This window comes from Phyllostomus hastatus, unplaced genomic scaffold (genome assembly GCF_019186645.2).
Source record: "Phyllostomus hastatus isolate PE091 unplaced genomic scaffold, TTU_PhHast_1.1 phas_contig_198, whole genome shotgun sequence".
In the NCBI taxonomy this organism is placed as follows: Eukaryota; Metazoa; Chordata; class Mammalia; order Chiroptera; family Phyllostomidae; genus Phyllostomus; species Phyllostomus hastatus.
This window is the reverse complement of record NW_025333715.1, coordinates 6172768-6183576: the sequence shown is the minus strand read 5'-3', so window position 1 is coordinate 6183576 and position 10809 is coordinate 6172768. Positions and strand designations below refer to the sequence as shown.

The 10809-nt window shown below is 55.1% G+C and overlaps 1 protein-coding gene across 1 annotated transcript; it reads left to right on the top strand.

Annotated features, from left to right (window-relative positions):
• Nucleotides 1-3836: 3836 nt before the first annotated feature.
• On the top strand, nucleotides 3837-10456 carry MIEF1 (mitochondrial elongation factor 1). The gene is made up of 4 exons (XM_045834835.1): nucleotides 3837-3980; nucleotides 4816-4993; nucleotides 5207-5469; nucleotides 6293-10456. Exons 1-4 carry the CDS (start codon nucleotides 3837-3839, stop codon nucleotides 7097-7099), a joined length of 1392 nt encoding a protein of 463 aa, XP_045690791.1. The 3' UTR covers nucleotides 7100-10456.
• The last annotated feature ends 353 nt before the right edge of the window (nucleotides 10457-10809 follow it).

The following is a 10809-nucleotide window of genomic DNA, read 5'->3' as shown; positions in this document are numbered from 1 at the left end:
TGGGCACCCGTGGGGGCCTGGAATGAAACAGTGAGTTACTGAGTCTTTGTGCTCCTGATTGGTTTTGACTGTGAGTTGGGTTACAGGTTGCAATCACTCCTGCCAAAAAAAAAAAAAACCACAGGGTTATAGCTCATTGTGCAACAAATACTTACCAAACGCTGCTGGCCCTGGGTGGTAGCAGTGAAGGAGCCAACATGCCCCCAAGAAGCTGCGGTCTAGTGGCTAATACAGAGCACATGTGAGCAAGTCACCTGAGGCCCCTGTAAACTACTATGACCCGGCAGCATGAGCTCTAGGCTCAAACCTCCACGCAACTTGTTGCCATGGTGACCCTGGGCTAGTTACTTAACCTTTGTCTCAGTTTCTTCCTCTGAAAACTGGACACAACAGTATGACTGACCTCATGACAAGTTTGAGTCACATGACTTTTTTAAGCAAAATAGGTTGGAGTTTTTAGAGTTCTGTGCTGCCACCCCAGGACGCGGCAGGGCCCCGCATTACTCATCACCACGATGCTGGGGCGATGGGTATCCATATCCCTAGTCCCATTTTTGGATCTAGGGAGGCCCATTAAGTAACTCCCCTGAATGCTGGCAGTGCTCGGATTCTCCATCCCCGCCCTACCCGCCAGGGCGGTGCTCTTCCTTTAAACATTTCAGCCATTTTTTAGTGTACAGCTAGTTCATTGGTAAGAATGAATTGTTTATGCCGCATGAACAGAATCACAAATTTGGTTTTGGTGCTGTTTGTTTCTTTTTGTATTTAGGTGTATCATACTTATAGATTCAAAATGAGAAGAAAAGCCATTCTGTATCAAATCATCTAAGGAATAAATGTTATATTTTAAAAATGGCAAAAAAAAAAAACACCCCAAAATAAAAACCAGAGTACTCACGCTGTTGTGTATTATCTCCAGAATTTGTCTTGCAAAACCGACCCTCTATACCCATTGAACAACAGCGCCCCCTCTTGGGTGCACTGGGGAGCCAGGCCCCTCGCCAGGTGGGTGGAGTTCCTGTCTCCTAGGAGGCTGCCGGCTACTAGTGCCCCAGAACCCGAGTGGAGGAGGTACAGTGGGTAAGCACTGTCAGTTGGAACCAGTTACATTTTAAAGTGAGGGCTCAGGTCTTCCTGTTGGAGGTCGTGGACACCCGCCGCGCCCAGGCCCGCCGGCCCTCCGATGGGAGGGGCGCACTGCACTGGGGCGGGACAGCCTTCTCCCAGGCCACCCCATCACACCGTTTTGGTCGCAAGCCCAGGATAGCATCAGTCTGAGTTTTAGAAGCCATTTTTTTAATAGATTTTATTTATTTATTTTTAGAATGAGGGGAAGGGAGAGAGAAAGAGAGAGAGAGAAACATCGATGTGTGGTTGCCTCTTGCCCGCCCCAGGCTGGAGACCTGGGCCGCAACCCAGGCATGTGCCCTGACCAGGGATTGAACCGGTGACCCTTTGGTTCCCAGGCAGCACTCAATCCACTGAGCCACACCAGCCAGGACTTAGAGGCCATTCTTACCTCTGTCTCAGAAGGTCAGATGTAACTTAGGGGATAGTCTGGATTCCTCACTGCTCTCTGGAAGCTGACCTTTTGTCCTGTAGGTGGGAATCTTAAAAGACTTCATCATAAACTCAAATATCTGGAGTACTTTTAGTTTATAAAGTGTTGGCATACAGTATTTTAGTGGATGTTTTTTCCTCGCCACACCCCTATGGTCTAGGCCACACCCCTATGATGTAGGCCACACCCCTATGATGTAGGCCACACTGGCATCATTATCCCCTTTTTGTAACGAGGGGTTAAGTGACTCCTTTGAGGTCACCCAGCTAATTAGTCAGGGCTCCAAGGCAAGTTCCCGGTCTCAGGATTTCTAACTTGGAAGCCCAGGTCTTTTCTGTTCTGCCACGTCACTGACTCGCTCTCACTAGCCACCACATCGCACAGGCCAAGGACGGGGTGGCCCAGGGGGGCCCCATCTGGCCTCTGCCTGGGAGGAGGACGCGCTCTTCTGGTCCTACCGCAGGGCGTCCGAGGACCACCTGCCACCTGGAGGGCGCCTCCGCCCAGCGGTTCTTCCTGTTGTCAACACACCAGCGGAAGGTGTTTTGTTTTTATAAAAATAAAACAAAACGTCGTTGTTGTGTGTGGGAACTGCAGTCCTGATTGGATTACGCCGCCTCAGCCGAGTGAGTCTGATGTGTCCCGTCTCTGTCTCAGTGGCCACTGGGAAAAGGACGGCAGGCGTTCTTGCCTGACCCCCACCTGTAAATGCAGAGTTGAGCTCTTCCTGGCCTTGCTTGCTCTGTGCATTCGAAGTGGGGATACTTTTCCTTCGCCTGAGTGGTCTCATATGCCCCTAATGTGACGTTCCTGTTGGCTCTGAAAGGTGGAGGAAAGAAAAGTGCCACCAAGGTTGTGAACTCCAGTTAGGGAACAAATGTCTTTGGACTTGACAGCGACTCTTAGGCAACTGCTGGAATAAGCAGAGGCAGAAATGTTTCTTTTCCTTTCGGGGGCGTGCAGAGCTGTAGGCAGAGTGTGAGCTGTGAAACAGTCTCGGTTGTGACAAGGTACAGAAAGAATGTTACTTGACCCTGGAAGGTCGCCAGGGCCTTGTGTCACTGGCCGCCCATTCCGGGTGTGCCGGGATCCTGAACGGGGTACGGCTCTGTCCCTGCGTGATCCCGGTGTACGGGGCAGAAGAGAGGGCTGGTGCTGAGAGCAGTGTTCAGACCTAACCGTGTTGCCACCCTCTGCTGGGTTGGGACAGGCTCCTGACTCCGTGGGAGATTGGCTTGTTTGGGGACCAGGGGAGCTTCGATCAGGATGACTCCGTCATTGCCGGGGAGCAAGTGCATGCTGGCCTTGTGGGCCGGGCACGGGAGGCCTGCCTCTTCAGTGTTGCGCCCAAGGACTCCCTTTAGGTGTCCACATTTTCAGTTCATGTTCCAAGGGCGTGTGAGCAGGGGGGGTTTCATTCGCTTGTTTGTCAGTTACGGCCAAGTCTGCAGTGTCCTCTGCGTTTATCTCGTTCTCACAGTGCCGGCCTCACCCCAGCCGGGGGCAGTCGCCCTGCACACTTGCCCCAGGAAACGGCATTTGTCAAGTGGGAGTGTCCATGAGGGTTATTTCCTCCTTTGGACCTTTGCCACGGGTGGACTCGTAGTCGTGTGTGTGTGCGCGCGTGCGCAGGGTGTTTGGTCCATGCTGTTTTGTGGGTTGTTTGCTTTTGCTTTGCAGGCAGTACATAGGATAGGAAGAGTTTGATCTGGGTGGGGGAGGGTAATAAATACGATCCAGTAGAAGAAGCGCTGCAGTAGGAGTCGGGAGTCCAGAGTTCTGGAGGTGGCTCTGCCATTCCCTGTCTCGGGACCTCTATCAAGTCTCCTCCCCACATGTGAGGTGGTGCAATGAGGTGAGATGAGCCTCCTCTAATCTACTAGGTTAGACCTTCTCAGATCTAACCTCCCATGAAGCGGTGGCCAAAGGAACAAAGTGCAGTCTGCATTGTAACGTCGGGCAGGGGCAGGGAGAGACTTGCGTTGCGTGGTGGGGTACTCTAATGCGGGGAAGGGCTGAACTAAGCTTAATGCTTTCCGTAATTTCAGTGGATCAGTGGAGAGGTTCTCCCATAGTAAGTGTGACCGGCTCTCCTCTTACATCCAGATACAGCTTGGGACGCCGTGTCTCTCTCTTGACCCTAGAGCATGCAGTGTTAGCGGTGGGAGGATTTGCTGAACTGCCCGGGGACTGGCCTGGTGGGGGAGACAGGAGGGACAGTTCCTGAGGTCCCAGGTGGTGATGGCTGCGTTCTGCCTTCTTTCTCAGGTGAGCAATGGCAGGCGCTGGCGAGCGCAAAGGCAAGAAGGATGACAATGGCATCGGCACGGCCCTTGATTTCGTGCTCTCCAATGCCCGGCTGGTGCTGGGGGTGGGTGGAGCAGCCATGCTGGGCATCGCCACCCTGGCGGTTAAGCGGGTAAGTGCCTGCAGCCGGGCCAGGGGTGGGAGAGGCGGGGGGCTGCCTCCGCAGAGTGGGGCTGGCCTGGAACACGGCGCGGTCGTTCGGCGTCGTTAGATGAGACCCCAAGAGGAGTCAGTTCAGTCTGCTGCTAGGTCTCTGCCCTGATGAAGTTTATCCCAGCGAGTAAAAAATTGTAAATAACCAAAACCTCCTTCCTTGACTACCTTATTTTAAATAGCAACACCCCCCACCACATAATATGCTTCCTAGTTCCCTTTCCTACTTCGTTTTCCTCGACGTTTGTCCCTCTCTGCGTACTTTGCGTTTCACTGTGTACGTACTGCCCGCCCCCTCTCCCAGACTGGAAGCCCCGTGAGGGCCGGGAGGCGCTTTGCCCGCCGCGCTGCTCTGCGTGCCCGGAACAGGGCCTGGCGCGCAGCAGCTCCTCAGCGAGCATTCGGTGATGGAATGAACCGGTGTTCCCCACTACATTCGTGGCACAGTGCACTGGTGCATTTTTAGTGATGCAGGGAAATGATAAAAGTCCTAAGTGAAAAAAGTAAGGTTTCAAAAGTATATGTAGAGTAGGATATTATTTCCTTAAATCTATTTTTTTTTCCAGAAAGAAATATACCAAAATATTAATGCTTAATCTCTGTGTTGTGACATTACAAATAAATCTGTTGCTTATATGATTTTGCATTTCCTGAGATTCCCTGCACGGGGAAAAGGATCCTGTGATCTAGAGTGAAACAAAGGCATTGAAAAGTAGTAGTTTGGAACTCACCTGGCGAAGGGAAGGAGGGGACAGGGAGGAAGAGGCGCACGTGCGGGTCCTCTGCCGTTTCAGATGTACGATCGGGCGATCAGCGCGCCCACCAGCCCCACCCGCCTGAGCCACCTGGGGAAGAGGAGCTGGGAAGAGCCGAACTGGATGGGCTCCCCCCGCCTGCTGAACAAGGACATGAAGGCCGGCCTGAGCCGCTCCCTGCAGACGCTGCCCACGGACTCCTCGGCCTTCGACACCGGTGAGACGCCTGTCATCCTCCCCCCCACCCCCCGGGCCTGTTGTGGGGGCTCTCGGCCCTCCTGCCCTCAGCAAAGGTTTCTCGAGCACACAGCTGCCAGGCGCCGTGCCAGTGCCTGCCTTTGGTGCCAAGCCCTTCTGTCTGGGGTTGAGGCAGCCATGGGCGGAGCAAGCCCGGGAAGGGCTGACACGCTTCTCTCTCTTGCCTTGGCAGATACGTTCTGCCCACCCCGGCCCAAGCCGTTGGCCAGGAAGGGCCAGGTAGACTTGAAGAAGTCACGACTCCGCATGTCCCTGCAGGAGAAACTGCTCGCGTACTACCGGAACCGGGCCGCCATCCCTGCCGGCGAGCAGGCGCGGGCCAAGCAAGCTGCCGTGGACATATGCGCCGAGCTCCGGGGCTTCCTGCGGGCCAAGCTGCCTGACATGCCGCTTCGGGACATGTACCTGAGCGGCAGCCTCTACGATGACCTGCAGGTGACGGGGCGGGCCTCGCAGAGGGGAGGGCTGGGTGCTGACCGCCCTGGTTCTCGGCGGTGCTGTTGGCGCAAAGGGTCAGTGCCCCGGGCTTGCCAGACAGGCCGGAGTCTCCCTGCCTCTGCACTCTGCTCGTTGGGAGCGTTTGGAGATCACGGCTGCAGTCTTTGTTTTGTTTGTTTGTTTAGATACAGATCTCACTTATTTATGAAGTGTTTTTTTTTTTTTAAGATTTTATTTATTTATTTTTAGAGAGGGAAGGGTGGGAGAAAGAGAGAGAGAGAGAGAGAGAGAGAGAGAGAGAGAGAGAGAGACATCAATGTGTGGTTGCTGGGGGCCGTGGCCTGCAACCCAGGCATGTGCCCTGACTGGGAATCGAACCTGCGACACTTTGGTTTGCAGCCTGCGCTCAATCCACTGAGCTATGCCAGCCAGGTTATTTAGTGTTTTTATTGACTCCATCTTGGTCTTCTTCAACCCTTTCTTGTTTTTTGGTCATACTCACATCTTGTAGGAAATTGGAAGAGGCCTCTTCCATCCTCCATTCCTGCCCTGCCTCTCCGTTCTAGTTTTCCCTCTTACTGGGGCTCCAGGCTTACCGGGGGTGTCCTGGTACTTCTGTGCCCCCGGCGAGCGGTGTGAGCGTGGGCTCTGGAGTCTGACGGGCCCGGGTTTTGGTCCTCACTATTTCTGTCCGAACTGGAAGGCTGACAGGGAAGAATGCCGGGGGGGTGCAAGATGGGTTCCCGGGGAGACCTGTGTTCGGGGAAGCTGCTGTCCGGAGCAGATGCAGTCCCTCAGGACCTCTGTGATTCTCCGACAGGTGGTGACGGCCGACCACATCCAGCTCATCGTGCCCCTGGTGCTGGAGCAGAACCTGTGGTCGTGCATTCCTGGGGAGGACACCATCATGAACGTCCCCGGCTTCTTCCTGGTCCGCCGAGAGAACCCGGAGTACTTTCCTCGTGGCAGCAGTTACTGGGACCGCTGTGTGGTCGGGGGCTACCTCTCCCCGAAGACGGTGGCGGACACGTTTGAGAAGGTCGTGGCTGGCTCCATCAACTGGCCGGCCATCGGCTCCCTCTTGGACTATGTGATCCGACCGGCGCCGCCCCCAGAGGCCCTGACCCTGGAAGTGCAGTATGAGCGGGACAAACATCTTGTCATTGACTTCCTGCCATCGGTGACCCTTGGCGACACCGTCTTGGTGGCCAGACCGCACCGGCTGGCCCAGTACGACAACCTGTGGCGGCTGAGCCTGCGTCCTGCCGAGACAGCACGCCTGCGGGCTCTGGACCAGGCTGACTCGGGCTGCCGCTGTCTGTGCCTCAAGATCCTCAAGGCCATATGCAAGTCCACTCCGGCTCTGGGCCACCTCACTGCCTGCCAGCTCACCAATGTCATCCTCCACTTGGCCCAGGAGGAGGCCGACTGGTCTCCCGACATGCTGGCCGACCGCTTCCTGCAGGCCCTGCGGGGACTCATCAGGTACCTGGAGGCCGGGGTCCTGCCCAGTGCCCTCAACCCCAAGGTGAACTTATTCGCAGAGCTCACCCCAGAAGAAATAGATGAATTGGGATACACTCTCTATTGCTCGTTGTCTGAGCCGGAGGTGCTGCTGCAGACGTAGGGCAGGCGCAGGCCGGAGTGGGTGTGGGGCGGTCGGGCTCTGGATCCTCTGTCAGAAGCTCTCGGCCACGCGGTTGGTGCCGCGCGGGGTCCCTAGGTGCCTCCTGTCTTGCCCTGGTCACTTCATGCTGATTAGAATGACATCGCTTAATTTCCTATTTTCTCAAACCCAGCCCTTTCTATTTTTGTTACCAAACACTGTGCTCCCTACTCCTCCGTGCCCCCTTGCTCCAGGCCGATTTTCTGGAATGAATTGAGAAGATGGAGCACCGGCCCGAGCTGTTGGAGCCGCTTGGCGTTCTGCACGCGGCCCAGGTGTTCTGCTCCCGGTGCCCTGCCCTTGGCCCTTGGCCTTTGGCCTGTCTCTCGCCAGTGTCTCCTCTGCCTTTCCCTTTTCCTCCTGTTTGCACCTTCTGTTTTGTTTCTTCCCTGGAGCACACCTGCCTGATCCAGATGTTGCCTTTAGTTGAATGTCACCGAAGTTATGATTGCACATTTCCAAGCTGAACTCTGCAGAGAGTGCTCAAGCAGTGTTCAGGGTACCTGGCGGTGAGGCAGTGCAAGAGCCGGCCTTTGACCTGGGTTCCTGGCAAAGAAGCCCATTCCCCCAGTGTCCCGGCCTGCTCACATCCGTAGTGCTGAGGAGGTCTCTCCTGGGAACACTGTTAGTGGCCCACATGGGAGTGAGGGCCCAAGAAAAACTGGATGCCACGTGTTTGGAGGTTGTGTTTCTTGGTGCCATCAGCAGGGAGCTGGAGGTGGTGGGGGCCTGGGAGAGGTCTGTGTGCCTGACGTCTGCGCCCCATCCCGGTCCAGACCGGTGCCACTGTGTGCGGGAGTCAGGCGCAGACCAGGGAGGAAGGAGCTGCAAGGGCAGCGCCCCTGCACGAGCGCTCTCGTTCACCCCTTCCTCCCCGATTGCCAATCAGGGCGGGGCCTTCAAGAACACAGCCTTAGCGGCAGAGGTCGGAGGGAGCCTGGCAGGCGGCACAACGGCAGCTGGAAGATCCAGTCACCAACTGGTGCTCAGCGGCCACGTCTCTCCCCCGTCAGGCTCTGCCTTTGTAGGACGTTGCCTTAGAGCCAGAGCGAGAACAGGCCGGGCCATCGGCTGTGGGTACGCGAGAGGGCCGTTGGTGAGCTCTCTAGGCACCTCCAGAGCCAGAGGCCAGCAGACGTGCTCGGACCGCTCCCCCCACCCCCAGGCCTGCCTCTGCCCAGCACCTGGGGAGATCGGTGCTACCTGGGAGGAGTGCACACGGGTAAAACACACACGAGAGGGAGGTAGGGACTCCTATGCTCCCTGTTTGCAGCTGCTGAAATCGCAGTATTTATTAAATGTAAAAAGGGACGCAATGTAAAAAGTGTCCCGAGTGGGGAGAGGAGTGATTAATACACAATGCCAGTGCTGCTTGTTTTGTGTGTGTTTTCCTGTTTGTGAGAAGAGCCTGGTGATTCTGTTTCTGATCCGCCCACCCAGTATTTTGTTCAGCTCCCAGGAAGTGGTGGTGTGTTTTTCTGTTCCTACTACCTCTCCAATCAGCGATGCTGGGGAAGCGCTCTGCAGCTGTCTTGTTCCTTCCTGGCGACCACACCGTGAAGTGGCTCAGTGGCGCCCCTCTGAGTTTAGGGTAGGGATTCCTGTTCCCTTTCTGCCATGGATTGGGGGGTTCAGAACTGGGGTTAACCTTGGCTATATTTGGAGAATCTTCCTGCCTCTTACTGTAGTAAGGGTTCCTTAAAGCAGTTGAGGTTTCGTTTGTATGAGGCTGTTGGGAGAGAATGAGAAGTATAAAGCCCGGAACCTGGAAAAAGATTATCTAGCCTGGCTGGTCATCAGAATCAAATTGGAGTTTCAGAAACTCCGTACGCCCCGGTGCCGCCCTGGGCGAGTGCCTGGCGTGGCGTCCAGGAGACGGGCGGGCTGAGACGGCATTGCCGAAGCCCAGGTCATGCACGGAGACAGCGGGCTTGCTTTTCCTGGTCTCGTGCAGAACCGACAGTTTTCCCAAGCTCAAAAAAGATTTTAAAGATCAAGTCCCAGATTATCAAAGCTGAGTGTGATTGTGATTTGAGTTTATCTCCTCTCTTAAAGAGCACCTTTCTCTGTCTCTGAACTATGTTTCACAAAAACCAAAATCCGTAACGTTGCCATTGCACAAGCACGAACCTCGTAGAAGTCCTCAGAACGGGAAGCAGCGGAACCCCTGTCCTGGAGGCTTTGCCGGCCAACTCAGCGAGCCTCACCATAAAGCACGGAGGACAGTCAGGGTCCTCAGGTTCTCGGGAGGAAGAGGGAGCGTCCTGTCCCCTCCACCTTTAATCTTTGGGGAAGGATGTGGTGCCTTCCCTGCCACTCTGTGTTTCTGCTCAGTAACTCCCGCCTTTTCTGACGTCATAGCATCTGGTCCCACTTCTCCGTCTGAGGGTTTTTCCCCACACCATCTAGGCTAGCAAACCACACAGTTAGCCCACTGCTTAAAAAAATACGCCCCATCTTGACATTTGAATCAATTCCAAAGTTATTTTTTTTTCCTTCCTTAAAAAAATGAGTTTAGGACACCAGTATTTTTCTTTATACACTTGGTTGTGACTTATTTTTTTCAAATAAATAATTGAAGCTCATGTTTGGAAAAGCTGTGTCGAGGCCTACAGTCTTTCTTCCTGGGTCTCGGCCCCTGGTATCATCCACTGGTGGACACTCCCGATTAGCTGGGTTTGCCCCCCTGTGCTCCACCGGCGTTGAGAGCGAAAATGGTGTTGCTGGGAAGCAGCCTCAGGATGTGAAGGCCCTGGAGAGGCCCCAGGGGGTTTCTGTAAGGAGGGATCCCTGCATGTGTCCTGAGCCCCCTGCTGCAGTCCGTCTCCGTGAGACCGGGACCCTGGCTGAGAACGTCTGCTGCCACAGGATGCATTAGAGCTCTGCCCTTCCTGCTGAAGCTCAAGGCCAAAGAGATGCGTGGGACTAGAGCTGTGAGGCCGTCGCCCTTTTAGACACTGCTGACTCTGAGTGCCCAAAGTGCCAGGCACGGGGGTTCTGGAGTGAACGGATACAGAGTGCTGTTACCTCTTCATTCTGACCACCGTGTAGTCTTCAAATTCTCGGTCCGATGCCGCGTCCGCAGCTTGTCTCCCGGCCACTCGCCTGCTCTTCAGCAGCGGTTAGTGTGTTTGGCTGGCAGATTTGGAGCCAGTCCCAGTCCTTCTGTCCTGTCTTGGGGAGCTCCATCTAGAAGCAGCTCAGCCCTGAGACCCGGAGAACTGCTGTCCTTTTTCTCCTTGGGGGAGGAAACAGCTGGGGAACACAGTGTCCTCCCACGGCATGGGGAGAATAAAATAAAAGCCTCCTTTCCAAAAACTTTGACTTTTGTGTGTGGTATGAAACCTTTTCCCACGGGAGTGTACTGACTCCTCATTTCAGCAAGAACACTGGCGTGCTTGATCTGGGTCTGCATAATAGAATGGATGGGACAGACTGCCACTGAAGTCATCCTTGCACGACCTCTGCAGTGTCAAAACTGGGGCAGTGTTACTTTCTTTAATTCTCAACCACCTGCGTGGTCGTCCCTCAGGAGGCACTGACAAGTCTCCTGATCCAGCAAAAAGAGGGCATGCCGCACGGGGCCTCGGTCATGCCCCGGGAAAACCGAGCAGTGGGCGGCTTCTGCACGTCTCCATGCTTGTGACTCCTCACGGGGAGAGAAACTCCAC

Excerpts from the sequence above, each read along its gene's own strand:
- MIEF1 (XM_045834835.1), top strand. The coding sequence starts at position 3,837 with ATGGCAGGCGCTGGCGAGCGCAAAGGCAAGAAGGATGACAATGGCATC. Across the intron at positions 3,981-4,815 it reads CCACCCTGGCGGTTAAGCGG|ATGTACGATCGGGCGATCAG; the intron begins GTAAGTGCCTGC and ends CTGCCGTTTCAG. Across the intron at positions 4,994-5,206 it reads CTCCTCGGCCTTCGACACCG|ATACGTTCTGCCCACCCCGG; the intron begins GTGAGACGCCTG and ends TTGCCTTGGCAG.